Source organism: Salmo salar, chromosome ssa02 (assembly GCF_905237065.1).
Source record: "Salmo salar chromosome ssa02, Ssal_v3.1, whole genome shotgun sequence".
Taxonomy (NCBI): Eukaryota; Metazoa; Chordata; class Actinopteri; order Salmoniformes; family Salmonidae; genus Salmo; species Salmo salar.
The window spans coordinates 65,386,169-65,408,198 of record NC_059443.1 but is presented as its reverse complement, the minus strand read 5'-3'; the positions used below and the strand labels follow the sequence as shown (position 1 = coordinate 65,408,198).

General features: G+C 40.2%; 1 protein-coding gene across 1 annotated transcript; it reads right to left on the bottom strand.

The window, feature by feature from the left end:
• Positions 1-20,580: 20,580 nt before the first annotated feature.
• LOC106589398 (hatching enzyme 1.2-like) lies at positions 20,581-21,720 on the bottom strand. Its single transcript, XM_014179318.2, has one exon. It carries the CDS (start codon positions 21,586-21,588, stop codon positions 20,815-20,817), a length of 774 nt encoding a protein of 257 aa, XP_014034793.1. The 5' UTR covers positions 21,589-21,720; the 3' UTR covers positions 20,581-20,814.
• Positions 21,721-22,030: the final 310 nt, after the last annotated feature.

Genomic DNA, 22,030 nt, shown 5'->3' with positions numbered 1-22,030 from the left:
TTATGAGATCTCATGAATGTTTTATTGCAAATAAACAATTAATTATGCAAATAAACAATTATTAAAGCTGACTTCGACTTTTCTATGGGATGGATACCGCTTGCCTTGTCTTTAGCTGCCCGGTAAATCTATGGGATGGATACCTCTTGCTGTTATAATGAGGATTACAGAGAAAAAGCTATGAGTCTGGTTTGCCGATAGCGATGGAATTTAGGCTTACAATTCTTTAACCGTGCTTCTTTCCTACAACGGCCGAAGATGTAACATGCGCTTCCCAAAACACCACGCAGAGATAAATGATCTCTAAGGGAGTCGTTGGAGCATGTGTCTACATTGATTGGACCGAAAGAAAGGGTGCGCTGCTCTCAGATCAGCTTCCTCCATTCTAATCTTACCTCAGCATTACAATCATTTCACAATACTGATGTCAGATCAGCTCCTAGTGAGATATTACCACCTATGGTTGCAAATATTGAGACTGCCTGTTCTAATGCTTACCCAATAAAAATGCACTAAATCACCGATTTGGCACATCATTGCGCACATGTTAGGCTACACATCATGAAATATATTGCAGACAGTAGCCTACAAGTAGCAAAATAGAACTCAATTGATTGAACGTGAAATGTATTCCAATATAATTGAAATAGGCCTACAGCCTACTGTTTATACTTTAATGTAGTCATCTCAGTTTTCATTTTAAGCATATTTTTAATACGCCGCTTGTTTGTATCAATTACAACGTTGGTTCAGAAGGTCACAGAGAGACAGACAAACCCTGTGATTCTACCTTTATCTTCTGCAGAGATCTTCTGTGTATAAAGGGATGTGGGAAAGCAAAGAAGCATCTAACGACGCACTTACCGCTGGGCACAGACGTTAAATTCAACGTCTATTCCACATTGGTTCAACGTCATTTCATGGAAACAACGTTGATTCAACCAGTGGGTTAGCTGTTCTACAAGTGGTCTGACGCGGCGATCACAGCGACAGCGTCATTACATTTTGGTACACCAGAATTACATTCATTTCCAATGAAACGCTGCGTTTGCCTTGCAGCATTGCGTTGCAGAGGCAGTTGCAGTGCGTTCTGTGTGGCGCAGACGTTGGATTTATCGTACGCATGCGTCAAACTGTATGTGTAGACGGCTTGACAGAAATGGTAGCAGAAGGTGAATGTTGAACTTTTGTTACATACATATCCAGACGATGCTGCGTACTATTTTGCGCAATGACGCTGTCGGTGTGTTGGATGCGTGAGGCAGGTGTTAGATTACGAGCGTTTTCTATTGCAACATTAATAACGATGGTTTTGGGAAACAGCTGAGTGATTTAACGGTGTTCCTACGAAGGTTCTAATGATGAACTTAGCCTTAAGATACTTTGGGGAAACCGTGTCCCTTGTGAAACAACTTTCTGTTATAATGATGATTACAGAGAAATAGCTCTGGTGAAACAATGAGTTTGGACACAAGTCCAGTTCAACTCTGTACAAAAATGACTTTGGATACCGGTAGAAAATTATTTGGCCCTACACCTCCAGTAAAATGTTCTGTACCACGGGAATGTGTATTGGACACTTCCACTGCACAGCTGTTCAGACTATTTCCCCAATCCCTGAGCAGCGCTTGAACAGGTGACATTAAAACACCTCACTGATTAAAGCAAACAACAGTAGAAAGTGAGAAATCCATTGTTTACAGCTATGGTCACATTCACTCTCATTCAGTGAATTAGAACAGCATGTGTGATTCTGTTCAGATACTTTCTTGTTCTATTTCTGTGTGTGGTTCCATAGAAAATCACAGAATAGAATAGAATAAAATAGAATAGAAAAGAAAGGAAAAGAAACGGGAAAAGAATATAGAACAGAACAGAATTGAATAGAATAATTGTTCGCCTGTAACAATGAATGTTGTGATCGAGGGGTTGGAAAGTGTGATTTAGCATCACATATACCCCAAGCATCTGTTCCTCACACATAGCACACAAAAAACTCTCGCAAATTAAATTAGCCGCCATACAAAATCACATCTGAAGTGGTACTGTGAGCTGAGTGCCAAAAACAATAAACAAGCAATCGCAAGCATATGGAGCCCAACCCACAACCCACAACTCTCTCACTCAACCACATCTCCATAGAAGACATGTCCAAGTCCTTCATTGAAACCACACCAGAAAGCTGACAGACAACCAGGGCTGGGTCCCTTTACTTTAGCAGTCCAAATAGACAAATCTCAATTCAATCGCAATTAAGCAGGTTAAAACTGTAAAAATATTTGGATTTTGGTTGTTGTTAATGTAAAGTTCACTGTTATCGCGGTGTGTAGTTATCTTTCCGATCGTTCGTCTGTCAGTTTAGCAGTTTAGTGGTTGGGTGTTATCTGGGGTGAGATCTTACCTAAATGGACTTCAGACGAGACTATTTTTACTGTATCTTGAGGTGATGATGACACTAATGTGCTGTTTAAAGTTATTCATAGTCAGTGGAAATAAACACAGAACTGGAGTTCCTATTCTGTCAGAGATTCAACAGAAAGCTCTGTCAGTATATTTTAATAGGGTGAGTTGTACCAATGTATTCTGACATTTTGGGATCCCCCTCAAAATGCACAAGCAAACTTCTCTTGCACTATTCTCATTCATCCCCCCCTCCTCTCCCCTGTAACTATTCCCCATGTCGATGCTGTAAATGAGAATGTCTTCTCAGTCAACTTACCTGGTAAAATAATGGTTCAAAAAATAAAATAAAAATAGGCTCAGCAAATACAGTATGAACACCATTTTGTCTGACCACCTAATCAGAGAAATTCTTGCAACCACAGAGTCCCCTCTCTCCTAAATTCCAACAGTGAGTTAGTAATTAAACAGGCTCTGTCTGGGTAGTGCAGCAGCAGACCAGTCACACTGGGACAAAAGCCTTAACCACCATGCTGTAACCTCACCAGGTCAAGCATGTGTGTGTGTGTGTGTGTGTGTGTGTGTGTGTGTGTGTGTGTGTGTGTGTGTGTGTGTGTGTGTGTGTGTGTGTGTGTGTGTGTGTGTGTGTGTGTGTGTGTGTGTGTGTGGTGTGTGTGTGCGTGTCTGTGTGACAAAATAACTACACGTGTGTGTGTGTGTGTGTGTGTGTGTGTGTGTGTGTGTGTGTGTGTGTGTGTGTGTGTGTGTGTGTGTGTGTGTGTGTGTGTGTGTGGGTATGCGTGTGTGTGGGTATGCGTGTGTGTGTGACCTGGGCTCTATCAAAACAACTGGACAATGTCCCTGTCCCTGAGTCCTGCTGGGAAAGTAGACCAATCACAGTCCTGCCAATGGCAATCAAACTGACGAAAAACTTCAAAAGATGAATAGAACTAAAGTGACTAGAGAGTGATTATAGCGATAGAAGATCTGCTTTAAGATAGTCAGTATCAATACACCAGAAGTCTTGTTGGTTTTAGTCAACAAAGTGGAGAGGGATTTTTAGATGTAAAACCAAGTAGAGAAGGTAAATTCAAGCTCAGAAAACCTAAACGGCAACATTACGATCCACATGCCACCATATACCCCTCCTTTAATTCTACCACAGACTATAGTTTCAAAAGGACTCAAGTGACATCTGACATCTATCACATGCCATGAGAAATCATGATGAATGGAGATGTAGCGTTCTAAGGAGAACCAGGTTCCCTCCATGCAGACCGACAATCACTTCCATATGGTCTATCAGAGAGCTGTGAATGATGGTGATCACAGACACGCACGCACGCACGCACGCACGCACACACACACACGCACGCACGCACGCACGCACACACACACACACACACACACACACACACACACACACACACACACACACACACACACACACACACACACACACACACACACACACACACACACACACACACACACTCACACACACACACACACACACCAGTGAATGATGATGTGAATGAATAATGATGTGCTAGAGGTATTATTTAGGATCTTGGATGTGAGTCAGAGTAATGTCAACTTATCCTAATGATTGATCGACCATGGATGAATAGGTGAGCTACGTCGTCAAATTGGGCGCTACGATATTTCACTGGAGTTGCTGCTAAGAAGCAAGGTCAATATGAGGAAATTGGTGAAAAATATATTTTCTCTGAAAATACCACACACAGGCATTTCAGCACTTTTTCTAAAATTTGTTGACATTGTTTGTTTTACAGTTATTTCCTTGGTTATTCCCCAGTCATGTGCAGTACAGCCACTATAAGTTGCAGCTATCAATGAAGTTAAGAGAAACCAGGAAGTTCTGTAAAAACATCTCAATTTCCAAAGTCCTATAAACCATCATATTATCACTATAGTCTGGTACTGCTGTTTCTGATGAGCCGATAAGTCTTTCTCTCTTACCATGTGAATCTAAGGGGACATGTTTCCTTTCAAATGACAACTTGATAGACTGGGTGTGTTGTCAGTATAAATCCTTCTGTAATATACATATATGCTTGACGTCTGGGCATCCATTTTGTGTCTGATTCTTGGCTGGTGTTCAGTAAAGTGTCTGGACATGTTGAAAATGTATCTACAGCTCGAGGCGGGATTTGAACGCTATGTTGGTAATCCACAACTGGAAGACCCCCCTCGGTTCTCTCACAAAGACTGGCTATTGTTTTAATAAACATATATAATTTCCATACACAGGGCCTTGGGAAAGGCTGAAAACGGAACCGCTTGAAACTACAAGTAGCGGTCAATCTGAAAAGAAAACGATGGACAAACGTCAAACAATGCAGTGAGTTGATGAGTTCATGTTGGACCGAGACCTTTTCCAAATATCACCTCTCAGCAAACGTTTTCAACTTTTCAAAAGAAAAAAGATTTGTGGGTAATATACTAAAATATGATGATTAACAACTAGAGTATAATAAAGTGGGACTTTCGGGAGCCAGTGGTTTGAGCCAATGCAGTCATGCTCTGTGTAGTACAGTATGTATGTATCAGCCATGGGTTCAAATCCTATTTGAAACCATGTCAAATACTGCATTTGTGCTTGATTGAGCTTGCCTGTTGCAATGGAACCAATAGAAATGTCTCAAAAGTGCAAACCCCGCCCATAGCACTCCAGGCAGGTTAAATCAAACACTGAAAGCATTTGAAAGATTTTCAAACACTATTTGAACCCAGGTCTGGTCAGTACTCAAAGGAGATGAACTGCAGACGGGGGAACGATCTCCTCGCTGCGATTAATCAACGAGCTCCAAGATCATGGATCAACATCCAGGAGGTTTAGGATGTGGTCTCTGGACTCCACATAAAGACTGATGTTTAAAAGAACCAAGGGAAATCATGCTATTTTCAAAACGCTGCCCAAACCTTGACCAGACTTTCTATATAATTCTATAAATATACAGTATTCAACTACAAAGGTCATAGATGAAAACCAACTGGCTGGTCTGAGAAACCTCGCTCCAAGATAGGCTCCTTAAGGTCCTCATTTTAGAAGTGAAAATGTTTATTGTCTCAATCAAATTAATCTCACTGGACCTCTGTGATTAACTGGCTGTTTTACTTCAGTACAGTCACGCAGGCTTACGCGTGTGTGACTGAGTGTGTGTGTGTGTGTGTGTGTGTGTGTGTGTGTGTGTGTGTGTGTGTGTGTGTGTGTGTGTGTGTGTGTGTGTGTGTGTGTGTGTGTGTGTGTGTGTGTGTGTGTGTGTGTGTGTGTGTGTGTGTGTGTGTAGCCTTTACTGTCTGTGTTCACCTGGGCTTAGTTTAGAATCAGGGAATGTAGGACTATGCCCTAAGGGATGCACTGGTAGCAAAAACCCTAGCGTGCAGTTAACACACCAGGAAATTAATCTATGGCAATACAGGAAGTAAGGTTGCTTATTTTATCCTCCCATTCAATGTATCTCTTTTTTCCTTGTTATTATTTAGATACCATGGAGGTCTGTGTAATTCTGATTTAATTAAACACGATAGAGGAATGAATTTGTATGAAGGAGTACCGTGTGGATTTCAGAGAGAGAGAGAAAAGAGAGAGAGCAACAGAAAAAGGAGTGAAAGAGAGGCAGATGCATTTCTAAACAGCTCTACCCTGACCCCTACTGACCAGGCATTCTGTGAGGTCACCTATGTGAACCGGCAGGGTCCTACTATACAACCAGTGAATCAACTTCATGATTGTCTCACTCTCACCGTGTATAAAAAGTCTATCTGACATCAGACCTTAAAGTAAAAGGACACTAATCTTCTACCCTTACACCCTCATACCCACATCTTCTCATCTAACCCCCTATTACTCAGTGGTGCATATTCATGGATGCCAAGGGAAGCCAGGCTTCCCAAAAGAATTTACCCCCAAAAATAATACAAAACATGGCATTGGCATTTCTCTACAAGTTGGATGAACGCGAATGCGCACGCACACACACGCGCACACAGAAATCAGCCACATCATATTTAGCTTACGTTGATTGGACTAAATGTTTTTGGTATCTTTTAGTTGTCACTGTATTATACTAAGCAAAGGTGATTAGATGATGTTGAAATGTAGAAGTTGAAATGGTGCTGGAATAGTGGAGGCAGCTCCTGTTTTTTTTTACATCTTGCTGGTAACTCTCTGTGGTTTTTAATCGCTAGTTTTTTAGTGGTCCGAAAATGTGGGAAACATGAACTTGCTTGACCATGCTGTAGGTCATGTAACTGTCTGTTACATGCAATATGCATAGTGGACTTCACCAGACAGAGGTTTCTATCCGGTTTTGTGATAAAACAAAGGTGTGGTTGAATTTATTCTGCCACTGTCTTGTTATTGTCTCGGCCTTTAGGCCTAAATATATATCATGGTCACAAGGCATATGAACTAACAGGTTATAGAGCAAACAACGCAATAGGTTGTAATATGGCCCTTTATCCTTCCTTCTATGTCTGCTTTAGGGGTACATCAGCCCTTAAAAGGGGTACCTTTCTGGGCTCTAGTGGTCTCTTGGCCTGGGTATAGAGCCCCAGACTGGTGCCTTGGGTCTGGGGTAACCACCAGATGGCTGCTTCATAGTCTCTAGGAGAGTCTTAACTATCCCAGTTCAGGATATGGCTTAGTTTAATGATACTTTCTTCACAGTCAGACAGTAATATGCTATTCATCTACAGGCATTCAGAGACACTACAAACTGTGAGCATTTTCATTGACTTTGGGTCATATTTTCACATCGATATAATAATTTCCCTGTCTTGTTTAATAGCAAGGTCTAAGGTTTATGTCTGAGAGATCAGATGGTTTAGATTTTCCTGTCATCATGGTGTTGTATTTAAACGCAGAAGTCGTTCGAGAAAAGTGAAACCTATACTCCCTGTACGGACTACATGTTCGTTAATGGTCTAATGGCTGTGTCAGACTCCCCCCAAAACGAATACACACCTGTTAAAACAAGACAGGACTTATGGGGACTAACACAGACTTATGGGGACTGTCAATACTGTAGAATACGGTCCTTATGAGTGCCCTCAACATGTACTTCCTAACACAGGACATATTTTATAAATGTAAAGCTTTCGTATGGGATGTGCTAATGAAATTAAGATGGCCGCCGTCCTTTTGCGATGATGTGATGTGATCATCACCGTAGAGACGCCTTGTTTCCCCGTTGGTGCATTCCCTAACTTCCCTAACAGGTTGCTAGTAGGTTGCTAATATGTTGCTAATAGCGGAAGCTGACTTGTACTAATGTCACGACCACTTAAAAGTGATATGGAACTAATTAATGAATTTCCTCTCATTCTCAGAATAAGAGATTTTCACATTAAGGCGTGGAGGGAAAATAAATACATTCCATTGGAATATCAGGTTTAGACTAACTGAGTAAAAATAATAAGCTTTCCCTCAAGTTCCTAACTGTTAGCCTGGGAGTAGGAATGCTAAGCTAACAGTGCCATGGGTCTCTGGGTCTGGGGTCTGATATGCTAGCTGCTCCTGTATGTACTGTATATTCAGGGTCAGTACTGTGGAAACGTTAGCTGTAACACTCTGGGATGTTAAAATGTACTGTGAAAGGATTCTGTGAGAGTGTTACATAGATCTTGTTTTCACAGTGTTAAGTTCTTTAAGTGGTGTGTCAACAGTGTTTGTGTCTGAGCTATGTGGTGGGAGTGGTGTATTTATGGCCCTAAGGTCATTTCTGCTTTATGTTTGACCATTCTCGGGTGTGCACTGCTCATTGTATCCATGAGAGACACCTCCATGAAAGAGGAGTCCCTTGTAAAGAATCAGTCATAGTTCAACATTCAACTCTATCTAGGACCACCAGAGAGTTATATAAATATGACTCTGAGTCAACCTACAGTTGATTCATAGGTGTGCTATGACAGTTGTAGTGACATGGAGTCATCCCTTGCTATGGAATTCTCATGCAGTGGTGCTCACAGTCCGCTTGTCATGTCATGGTGGAATTCAGACCTCCTAACCTAAAGTTTTACCTCAGTGCTGAAAAACAAATCTAAAGATGAGTTGGTCATCTTTTAGAAATGAAAGAATGACATCGTATATAATTGAAGTATGAATGGCATACATCTATTCCAACAACATTATCCCTTACAATTACATTTTAAACTTGATTGAACATTCACTAAGTCATTAGTAAATCTACTTAAACCATAATGTGGCCATAAAGCATGTGTCTTTACGTTAACCTTGTTGCTTTACAATAACGTCTTGGCAGAGTAAATTAACGGCAGTCTATGACTTCCTTCCTGTATGGGCAGTATGGTATATTTTTAATGGCTTACGATGATGTGTGTAATATCAACATGGCGCCGGTCCAAATTGTAAAAATAAACAGCCAATAGAGAAGTTTGAGGACGTAATGACTTATTAGCAACAGATAGGGATGAGATAGGGACTAGGCCATTCACAGTATGGGGTGAATTGCAGTATGGGGTAGATTTAAATGAAGAGTTTCATTCCAAAATGCTATACAGTATATTCATTTTCAGAAATGTTGGTAAATTAGCTTTTATTGTTTAAAGTAATTCTGAAAGAGATTGTGTTTTTTCACTATCTAGTCATGGAATGGGGTTATTCAGTGACTGACATGTATTTGTTTAAATCTATCACTTGACGGTTTAATGTCAGAGGAAAATAATCCTTATTTTTTGCATAATGCTCTACATCTTTATTTTTATTTCACCTTTATTTAACCAGGTGGGCTAGTTGAGAACAAGTTCTCATTTAGAATTGCGACCTGGCCAAGATAAAGCAAGCAGTTTGACACATACAACAATACAGAGTTACACATGGAGTAAAACAAACATACAGTCAATAATATAGTAGAAAAATACGTCTATATACAAAGCGAGCAAATGAGGTGAGATAAGGGAGGTAAATGCAAAAAAGGCCATGGTGGCGAAGTAAATACAATATAGCAAGTAAAACACTGGAATGGTAGATTTGCAGTGGAAGATGGTGCAAAGTAGAAATATAAATAATGGGGTGCAAAAGAGCAAAATAAATAAATAAATAAATACAGTAGGGGAAGCGGTAGTTGTTTGGGCTAAATTATAGATGGGCTATGTACAGGTGCAGTAATCTGTGAGCTGCTCTGACAGCTGGTGCTTAAAGCTAGTGAGGGAGATAAGTGTTTCCAGTTTTAGAGATTTTTGTAGTTCGTTCCAGTCATTGGCAGCAGAGAACTGGAAGGAGAGGCGGCCGAAGGAGGAATTGGCTTTGGGGGTGACCAGAGAGATATAACTGCTGGAGCGCGTGCTACAGGTGGGTGCTGCTATGGTGACCAGCGAGCTGAGATAAGGGGGAACTTTACCTAGCAGGGTCTTGTAGATGACCTGGAGCCAGTGGATTTGGCGACGAGTATGAAGCGAGGGCCAGCCAACGAGAGCGTACAGGTCGCAGTGGTGGGTAGTATATGGGGCTTTGGTGACAAAACGGATGGCACTGTGATAGACTGCATCCAATTTATTGAGTAGGGTATTGGAGGCTATTTTGTAAATGACATCGCCGAAGTCGAGGATCGGTAGGATGGTCAGTTTTACGAGGGTATGTTTGGCAGCATGAGTGAAAGATGCTTTGTTGCGAAATAGGAAGCCAATTCTAGATTTAACTTTGGATTGGAGATGTTTGATGTGAGTCTGGAAGGAGAGTTTACAGTCTAACCAGACACCTAGGTATTTGTAGTTGTCCACATATTCTAAGTCAGAACCGTCCAGAGTAGTGATGCTGGACGGGTGGGCAGGTGCAGGCAGCGATCGGTTGAAGAGCATGCATTTAGTTTTACTTGTATTTAAGAGCAGTTGGAGGCCACGGAAGGAGAGTTGTATGGCATTGAAGCTCGTCTGGAGGGTAGTTAACACAGTGTCCAAAGAAGGGCCAGAAGTATACAGAATGGTGTCGTCTGCGTAGAGGTGGATCAGAGAATCACCAGCAGCAAGAGCAGAGGCCTGCCAGAGGCCTGGACAACAGGCCCTCTGATTTGACACACTGAACTCTATCAGATAAGTAGTTGGTGAACCAGGCGAGGCATTCATTTGAGAAACCAAGGCTGTTGAGTCTGCCGATGAGGATGTGGTGATTGACAGAGTCGAAAGCCTTGGCCAGGTAAATGAATACGGTTGCACAGTATTGTTTCTTATCGATGGCGGTTAAGATATCGTTTAGGACCTTGAGTGTGGCTGAGGTGCACCCATGACCAGCTCTGAAACCAGATTGCATAGCGGAGAAGGTGCGGTGGGATTCAAAATGGTTGGTAATCTGTTTGTTGACTTGGCTTTCGAAGACTTTAGAGAGGCAGGGTAGGATAGATATAGGTCTGTAGCAGTTTGGGTCAAGAGTGTCCCCCCCTTTGAAGAGGGGGATGACCGCAGCTGCTTTCCAATCTTTGGTAATCTCAGACGACACAAAAGAGAGGTTGAACAGGCTAGTAATAGGGGTTGCAACAATTTCGGCAGATCATTTTAGAAAGAAAGGGTCCAGATTGTCTAGCCCGGCTGATTTGTAGGGGTCCAGATTTTGCAGCTCTTTCAGAACATCAGCTGACTGCTAGGCTTTCCACAGTCAAATGTAACAAATAACAAAAAAATTATAAAGAAATTAGCAAATTTGTGAAATAATGTAAATATATATATATTAAATAATTCAGTACAGTAATGTGAGATCTGTGTGTAAAACATTTACATTTTAGAAATTTTGCAGATGCTCTTATCCAGAGTGACTTACAGTAACATTCATTTTAAGATAGCTAGGTGAGACAACCACATTTGACAGTCAAGTATACAGGATACAAAGATTAGATTCCTGCTAAACAATGGATATATAGCATTTTACAAAAAAATAAATCATCTAAAATCTATGTATAGAAAATATGAGAACAGTAATATTTTACACACACATGAATGTACACATCATCAATCATTTCTGATGAAAAAACACAAATGTAAAACATTTGTAGATATAGCGTTTTGGAAATAAACTCATGCTATTAAAATCATGTTATTCTTATGCTTCACTGGGATTTCAATGGTGCCGAAAATGCTTCACTTGTGGAGAGTAAATAAATGTAGTATTATCATTTTTTATTGAGAAAACATTGCCTTAGTAGGCCTAGTCATGTCTGTCTGTCTGTATTGGCAGTGTTTTCTGAACAGCACTGTCTAAGATTCCATAACCCATTTCAACCTTCAGATAGGTTCTTAATATTCCATGACGGCAAATATGTACTTTTAGAGTGACTGCCATCCATCTTGTCCACCAACAGTCTGAAGAAACACTTAGCTAGGAGAATGATAACATGGCATTGATGCAGAAAATGAGATCTAAAGTATTGAAGAATTGCAAACGTACAAAGTTCCTGGCTTGCCCTGGATTCAGACTAAATACTACTTTAAACAACAAACCTGACAAACCTATAATCAATCATTTTCAGTGGAAAGAGCTGACATGAGCAGAAATTCAGAGAGGAGATTTAAAGTGCTTAAACACTGCAAACATAGAGAGTGCTTATGGAGAGATAACATAAACAGATTGTTGTAGGGGTAGGTTGTACAGAGACATGGCTTTACAGCGAAAGCTCGTTGTGCTTTGTGGTTTAAAGGTTAAAGGAATCTCCACCCAAATACAATATTTTAGTACTTGTTTCATTAGTCAATTGTTGACGTAGTCCAAAAATGTTTTGCGTGTCAGCAATCAAGTTTTCAAGATATGTAACTTTCAAAATTCAGAAAGCATCCCCTTATGATGCATTTTGTATCATATGATGTTGCGTTTTGCATCATGTGATGTTGCGTTTTGTATCATATGATGTTACGTTTTGCATCATGTGATGTTGCGTTTTGCATCATGTGATGTTGCGTTTTGTATCATATGATGTTACGTTTTGCATCATGTGATGCAAAATGCATCATACAGGGATGATTTCTGCATTTTGGAAGTTTAACATTAACAGTATCTAACATGAACCGTATCTATACATAATTTAACATGAACCGTATTTATACATAATTTAACATGAACAGTATTTATACATCATTTAACATGAACAGTATTTATATATCATTTAACATGAACAGTATTTATACATCATTTAACATGAACAGTATCTATACATAATTTAATATGAACAGTATTTATAGATCATTTAACATGAATAGTATTTAAACATCATTTAACATGAACACTATCTATACATCATTTAACATGAACAGTATCTATACATCATTTAGCATGAATAGTATTTATACATCATTTAACATGAACACTATCTATGCATCATTTAACATGAACAGTATCTATACATAATTTAACATGAATAGTATTTATACATCATTTAACATGAACAGTATCTATACATAATTTAACATGAATAGTATTTATACATCATTTAACATGAACAGTATTTATACATCATTTAACATGAATAGTATTTATACATCATTTAACATGAACACTATCTATACATCATTTAACATGAACAGTATCTATACATAATTTAACATGAATAGTATTTAAACATAATTTAACATGAACAGTATCTATACATAATTTAACATGAATAGTATTTATACATCATTTAACATGAACAGTATTTATACATCATTTAACATGAATAGTATTTATACATCATTTAACATGAACACTATCTATACATCATTTAACATGAACAGTATCTATACATAATTTAACATGAATAGTATTTAAACATAATTTAACATGAACAGTATCTATACATAATTTAACATGAATAGTATTTATACATCATTTAACATGAACAGTATTTATACATCATTTAACATGAATAGTATTTATACATCATTTAACATGAACAATATCTATACATCATTTAACATGAACAGTATCTATACATCATTTAACCTTTATTTAGCTAGGTAAGTCAGTTAAGAATAAATTCTTATTTTCAATGACAGCGTTGGAACAGTGGGTTAACTGCCTTGCTTCAGGAGCAGAATGACAGATTTTTACCTTGTCAGCTCAGGGATTCAATCTTGCAACCTTTCAGTTACTAGTCCAACGCTCTAACCACTAGGCTACCTGCCACCCCACAACATGAACAGTATCTAGACATTATATACATATTTCTTCAGTAACAGCTTTACTGGAGAGATTTGCCTATGTGTGACTTTAAGAAAGTGAAATACTTTTCTTTGGTTCTTCATTTAATGTATTGTACAATGAGTGTACAAAACATTAGGAACACCTGCTCTTTCCACGACACAGACCAGGTGAATCCAGGTGAAAGCTATGATCCCTTATTGATGTAACTTGTTAAATCCACTTCAATCAGTGTAGATGAAGGGGAGGAGACAGGCAAAAAAAATGTTTAAGTCTTGAGACAATTGAGACATGGATTGTGCATGTGTACCATTCAGACAAAAAATGTAAGTGCCTTGGGACGGAGTATGGTAGTAGGTGCCAGGCACACCGGTTTGAGTGTGTTGAGAACTGTAGTTTCCCGTATGTATCAAGAATGGTCCACCACCCAAAGGACATCCAGCCGACTTGACAACTGTGGGAAGCATTGGAGTCAACATGGGCCAGCATCCCTGTGGAGCGCTTTCGACACCTTGTCGAGTCCATGTCCCAATGAACATAGGCTGTTCTGAGGGCAAAAGGGGCTGCAACTCAGTATTAGGAAGGTGTTCCTAACATTTTGTAAACTCAGTGTATATCACTGTATTAAGTTTCCTAACTACAAGTCTTCGCTCATAAGAGTAGACTAAGGAGACTTCTACAGAATATAGGCCTATCAATCCATATAATGCCAAATACATTTTCCAGTAGAAGTTGACAGCGTAATTTGTTATCGTTGGGGATATGTCACAGTATGACAATGTGCACCTGGGATTAGGAGGATGGAGAATATCATTTTCCCTTCATAACCAACTGACCATCAAGTTACATATCCTGACGTTTCCTACAGGAATACAGTAAGGCGTATACAGTGAAAGCCAACCTGATCCTGTAGGCTAGCACTCTTTCTGAGTGGGTAATAACAATAGACCCACTAAACACAGTGAAAACATTCCCAATGTGACAATGACCTTTTTACACTTATACATCATTATTTATATTGAATTACTTCAAATTGTATTATTTTAAACACTAAAGCCAAATTACCACCCTGTTCCTATAATATTGAAATCCCATTTGAATACCATGTTTGAGCAGACATTGTATTCTTTCACCACCACCTCTATCTGCCAGCTACAACATAGTGTGGTTTTAATGTCATCAATCCACCATGTATTGTAACATGTTGACAGTGGAGCTGCTATAGCTGGATGAAATACTGCCCTTTCTCAGGATTGTCCAGCGTTTCAAGTGGACCTCCTCAGTGGAAGACCTGGGTTCAAACTGCATTTGTTTCCTTTCAAATAGTTGGTTTTATTAAAGTCTGTCTGGACTGCCAGATGGATGGGCGTTTGCATTTGTGGGACTATTCCATTGGTTCCATTGCCTCAGGTAAGCTCAATTAAGCACAGTGAATGGGTTTGAAAGTAAACAAATACGATTTGAACACAGGCAGGGTTGTCTGGTGTAGCTAGCAGAGGTTTTACAAGATATAGCCCCTCCAGAGTGTCTTGTCTCTGGGGACAGAACCCAATACCTCTCCACTCCATCCCTCCATCCCCTATCTCCACGCTTGGATGAGCGTACTCAATGTACTGTGAGCTGTGGCGTATGTGATTTCACTGTTGGGGTTGGCAATGGTTACCAAACCTGTCTGATTCTTCTTCAACTACAGGGAAAGCCCCACTGGATTGTATAGAGGAGAGAACAGAGAGAATGAATGAATCTAAACTGGAACAAAAACCAGGACTACTAAACTGGATCTGTGAGAACCACTGCCATGATGTACGAGACATGAAGGTATCTGGCTCATTACGAGCCCCAGACCCTGCCTGTTTCCAGTGTCCTTGTCCATGCACCCTGTGTGAACACACAAGTCAACAGGGGGGCACATTTTTCCAACAGTCGCCATGCAAGGCTGCTGAGAGAGTTGGAGATGTCAGTCGGTTCTATCTTTGGGGCGGCTGTGTGCTCCTGTGTCCATCCCCCACATACATGATTCCCCCTGAGTGTCTGAGACATTGTTTCCCAGCGTCCCGTGTTGCATCCCAAATGGCACCCTTTTCCCTATAGGGCACTACTTTAAACCAGAGCCCAATGATCCCCGGTCAAATGTAGTGCACTAAAAAGGGAATAGGGTGTATTTGTGATGCAGCCCCGGACGCTCGTCTCGACTCCCCTGACCGGTTTGCTTTTTATTTTTCATGGGCAACTCCCACATCAAACATATATGTGTTCCCAGAGACAAGCATATCTATCCATCTAATTTCCCAACCCAGAACCGAATATGTCACGAGAGACTACTATCCATCTAACTGAGCAACAGAGGGAGAAAAAGCAAGCCAAGTCTCTACATAACTGTGCTGTTGGGGTTTAAAGTCATTGGAGCTGTCTTTGGGTCTTTGAGAGGATTTATGCAGTCACATTTTACAGCAACGATTCAAGATATGTCCAGAAGTTATTGATGAGACTGTAGTTCAGTATAGAACTGTAGTTTGATATGGAGGGTGATACCACGATTCAGCTCTTCTGCAAAATATAAGGAGTTTGTAAAGATGTGTCATAGATGGACTATATACAGTATTATAGTGTTGTCTTGCTTTCAGTTTCCTCTCCAGAAATGCTACATCAACATGTCACATTTAATCAGGTTGATTTGACACTTTGGTCACAAAGAGAAATGTCTTTGGAAAAACTAATTCTCCCAGACCACAACCGTTCTGGAGCTTCTCCAACGTTACAGCTGTCGGACATCTTGTTTGTATCCCAATAGCCAAACTTGTGCACTTCATAAAATGAAGAGATGTATTGACAATGCATACTAAGTAGTGTGCTAGTGTGGATACTGGGACATAGTTGGCTTCTTCATTTTGTTTTCAAAATATGTTTCTGTCAGATATCTATCTGCCTTCTCGTGTGCAACCAAAACAAAATGCCAGCCACTTTGTCAAAGTTGTTCCAGAGCTCCATTATATAGTCATATTGATTTAGGAGTGTTCTATAGTTCCATTATAGTCATATGGATTTAGGAGTGTTCTATAGTTCCATTATAGTCATATTGATTTAGGAGTGTTCCATAGCTCCATTATAGTCATATTGATGTAGGAGTGTTCCATAGTTCCATTATAGTCATATTGATTTAGGAGTGTTCTATAGTTCCATTATAGTCATATTGATTTAGGAGTGTTCCATAGCTCCATTATAGTCATATTGATTTAGGAGTGTTCCATAGCTCCATTATAGTCATATTGATTTAGGAGTGTTCCATAGCTCCATTATAGTCATATTGATTTAGGAGTGTTCCATAGCTCCATTATAGTCATATTGATTTAGGAGTGTTCCAGAACTCCATTACAGTCATATTGATTTAGGAGTGTTCCAGAACTCCATTATAGTCATATTGATTTAGGAATGTTCCAGAACTCCATTATGGTCATATTGATTTAGGAGTGTTCTATAGTTCCATTATAGTCATATTGATTTAGGAGTGTTCCATAGCTCCATTATAGTCATATTGATTTAGGAGTATTCCAGAACTCCATTATAGTCATATGGATTTAGGAGTGTTCCATTATAGTCATATTGATTTAGGAGTGTTCTCTAGCTCCATTATAGTCATATTGATTTAGGAGTGTTCCATAGCTCCATTATATAGTCATATTGATTTAGGAGTGTTCCAGAACTCCATTATAGTCATATTGATTTAGGAGTGTTCCAGAACTCCATTATAGTCATATTGATTTAGGAGTGTTCCATAGTTCCATTATATAGTCATATTGATTTAGGAGTGTTCCATAGCTCCATTATAGTCATATTGATTTAGGAGTGTTCCAGAACTCCATTATGGTCATATTGATTTAGGAGTGTTCTATAGTTCCATTATAGTCATATTGATTTAGGAGTGTTCCATAGCTCCATTATATAGTCATATTGATTTAGGAGTGTTCCAGAACTCCATTATAGTCATATTGATTTAGGAGTGTTCCAGAACTCCATTATAGTCATATTGATTTAGGAGTGTTCCAGAACTCCATTATAGTCATATTGATTTAGGAGTGTTCCATAGTTCCATTATATAGTCATATTGATTTAGGAGTGTTCCATAGCTCCATTATAGTCATATTGATTTAGGAGTGTTCCAGAACTCCATTATAGTCATATTGATTTAGGAGTGTTCCAGAACTCCATTATAGTCATATTGATTTAGGAGTGTTCCATAGCTCCATTATATAGTCATATTGATTTAGGAGTGTTCCATAGTTCCATTATAGTCATATTGATATAGGAGTGTTCCAGAACTCCATTATAGTCATATTGATTTAGGAGTGTTCTATAGTTCCATTATAGTCATATTGATTTAGGAGTGTTCCAGAACTCCATTATAGTCATATTGATTTAGGAGTGTTCTATAGTTCCATTATAGTCATATTGATTTAGGAGTGTTCCATAGTTCCATTATAGTCATATTGATTTAGGAGTGTTCCATAGTTCCATTATAGTCATATTGATTTAGGAGTGTTCTATAGTTCCATTATAGTCATATTGATTTAGGAGTGTTCCATAGTTCCATTATAGTCATATTGATTTAAGAGTGTTCCATAGTTCCATTATAGTCATATTGATTTAGGAGTATTCCAGAACTCCATTATAGTCATATGGATTTAAGAGTGTTCCATTATAGTCATATTGATTTAGGAGTGTTCCATAGTTCCATTATAGTCATATTGATTTAGGAGTGTTCCATAGTTCCATTATAGTCATATTGATTTAGGAGTATTCCAGAACTCCATATGGATTTAGGAGTGTTCCATTATAGTCATATTGATTTAGGAGTGTTCTATAGTTCCATTATAGTCATATTGATTTAGGAGTGTTCCATAACTCCATTATAGTCATATTGATTTAGGAGATTTCCATTATAGTCATATTGATTTAGGAGTGTTCCATAACTCCATTATAGTCATATAGTCTGCAGATGTAAAGGAAGATAGGAACGAATCAACCTCCTTGCTTCTGTTTAACATTTTCTTTGAGGTTTGAGTCACTTCTATACTTTAAAACGCATGAGGTGAGTCTTCATAACAGAACCAGTGCTATTAGATGGAAGAGATAGACCTAATGGCAAATGGAAAGAATCCATATGTTTTTTAAGAAATCTTACAAAAGGTCATCTACTGTATTCATCTGCCTTTGTACTCTTGCCAAATGCACTCATTCCACTAGACTCAAGAAGATGCCCAGTTCCATTTTAAGAGCACTTTCACATGAACATGCATTCCTCCTAGTACCAGAGATCCAAAGATAGCTAGCTCTTTCTACATGTAATTCAAAATGTGGCTCATCCTCATCTGCATTAACATATGACAATGAACAGATAGGATGTTGTCCATGGCCAGCGTCCCGAATGGCACCCTATTCCCTATTTAGTGCACTACTTTTGACCAGGGACCACAGGGCATGGGTCTTGGTCAATAGTAGGGCACTATGTATGGGAATAGGGAGCGATTTGAGACGCAGACCATGCTTCCACTATGGCAAAAGATATGGGTTTCATACAGCATTCAGAGAGAGAATGTGTGTGTCTGTCTGTGGGACCAGGGGCTGGAAGATAAGTGTGTCTAGAACAAGAAGGATGGAGGGAGACTCCGCAAGTGCATGGTCAGTGGGAGTGAACCAGTAGAATCCCGCTTTATCTGGATAGTCCCCGTCAGATGATTTATAGATGTTCAAACTAACTATCAACAACTGTTCAACTAACCCTAACTCTAGGTTCATGTTCATCCTCTGGCTCAACCCTAACCATAACCATAACCCTAACCCTAACTCTAGGTTCATGTTCATCCCCTGGCTCAACCCTAACCATAACCATAACCCTAACCCTAACTCTAGGTTCATGTTCATCCCCTGGCTCAACCCTAACTATAACCCTAACCCTAACCCTAACTCTAGGTTCATGTTCATCCCCTGGCTCAACCCTAACCATAACCATAACCCTAACCCTAACTCTAGGTTCATGTTCATCCCCTGGCTCAACCCTAACCATAACCATAACCCTAACCCTAACTCTAGGTTCATGTTCATCCCCTGGCTCAACCCTAACCATAACCATAACCCTAACCCTAACTCTAGGTTCATGTTCATCCCATGGCTCAACCCTAACCATAACCCTAACCCTAACCCTAACTCTAGGTTCATGTTCATCCCCTGGCTCAACCCTAACTATAACCCTAACCCTAAATCTAGGTTCATGTTCATCCCCTGGCTCAACCCTAACCATAACCCTAACCCTAACTCTAGGTTCATGTTCATCCCATGGCTCAACCCTAACCATAACCCTAACCCTAACCCTAACCTTAGCTCTAACCCCAACCTAACCCTAGCACTAAGTCTAACCCTACACCTAGCTCTAACCCTAACCCTAGCTCTAACCCTAACCCTAGCTCTAACTCTAACCCTAGCTCTAACCCTAACCCTAGGTCTAACCCTAGCTCTAACTCTAATCCTAGCTCTAACCCTACACCTAGCTCTAACCCTAACCCTAGCTCTAACCCTACACCTAGCTTTAACCCTAACCCTAGCTCTAACCCTAACCCTAGCTCTAACCCTAACCCTAGCTCTAACTCTAATCCTAGCTCTAACCCTACACCTAGCTTTAACCCTAACCCTAGCTCTAACCCTACACCTAGCTTTAACCCTAACCCTAGCTCTAACCATAACCCTAGCTCTAACCATAACCTTAGCTCTAACCCTAACCCTAGCTCTAACCCTACACCTAGCTTTAACCCTAACCCTCGCTTTAACCCTACACCTAGCTCTAACCCTACCCCTAGCTCTAACCATAACCTTAGCTCTAACCCTAACCCTAGCTCTAACCCTAACCCTATCTCTAACCCTACCCCTAGCTCTACCCCTAACCCTAGCTCTAACCCTAAATGATATAGTGTGGACAATTGACTGAAATGACTTGACAAAAGAAAGATTGAGGACTTATGTGCTTCCTCATGAGATGTATTTTTATTTCCATTACTATCAAGTAATGAACATGAGAAAATAAGTTAACCCCAAGTTGCCTTCAAACAACACAATGCCAGATAATTTTAACATTGACAGTCCGACATCAAATTCAGACATCAGATTCAGACATTAAATTCAGACATCAGATTCAGACATTAAATTCAGACATCAGATTCAGACATTAAATTCAGACATCAGATTCAGACATCAGATTCAGCTCCAACTTTTCCCTCCCTTTAACACCTGTAGAGCTTGTTAACCCTCTGAACGTCAATCGCAGACATCTCCAAGCTCTGTCCGATGGGCACAGTGGCGTCAGGAATAGGAGTGCTGAACAACCATCTATTATAATGCATGACGGAGGAGTTGTCATAAGGAATGTCCAGGTTGTTGGTGTCCGCTTTGTCGAAGTTGGGCTCCTCCCCGCGTTCAACATACTCCCAGTTGATCCTGATGTTCTTGTCGCGGTCACTCCTGTTCTGTTCGTGGTAGAAACCCAGATCGTGGAGCAGCTCGTGCTGGATGGTACCGTGGTTAACACACCCTCTTTTTTCGAGGGATACGAGCTGCTTACCTCCGGTTTTGCCAACCCATGAAGAACAGCCGGATCTGCTTTCGATGCTAAGGTAGTCCCTCTGGTTGCTACGTTGGACGAAGCGCACGCAGGTCTTGGTGTGGAAGGTGTTCATGGCGTACTTGATCTTCCCCTGGGAATAATAGTCCAAATCTGAGCTGAGTGTGTAAGGAACCTCTGACTTCTTCCTCTCCCAGAGGCATTCGTTGGACCACAAGCACCTGATGGCGGTCCTGGTTCTGGGGACCATGATGTCTCCTTCCATCAGCATCTCTGTGTTGGCATTGTTGGTCTCCAGGATCCTGGTGGTGATGTCCACCAGATCATCTGGGTCTTCTGTGCAGACCATCTCATCCTTCTCGCCCAGCTGGAGAGGGTGGGCCTGTGTGGGTCCTAGGAAGAGGATGAAGAAGGAGAGAGAAAGAAGGTAGACCATTTTTCTTAGCAGTCGGAGAGACTGTTTGGGTGTCCTCTTTTGCTGTGCCTGTGGTGGCCAGCCCGGCCAGCCGGATGCCTGACGACGACCCAGATTACACAGGACACAACATTCTCAGAAGCCTCAACTCGTGACCAATCCAGCCTTGAACTGGCTGAACCTGCTGGTCATCACTCTCTCTACCCAAAGTAGCAAATGTTTTACTGTTCCCATTGTTCACTTGAAAGTTGTATCAATTTCATATCAACCAACATCTGTACTGATGCATGTATGCGTAATTCAGAATGACTATGTAATCTTCAGACAGAATAGTTAGCCGTGTCTTTTTCAAGTCGCTCAGGTCAGTTCAGGTAATGTAATGTTTCTATATCAGAGCTGTAGGAGTTGTCCAGTAATGCTAGTACAGTCATGATGCTCCTCCACCAGACCAGACACACTCTCC

Bases quoted from the DNA above. Each gene is read 5' to 3' on its own strand.
- LOC106589398 (XM_014179318.2), bottom strand. From the start codon at position 21,588: ATGGTCTACCTTCTTTCTCTCTCCTTCTTCATCCTCTTCCTAGGACCC.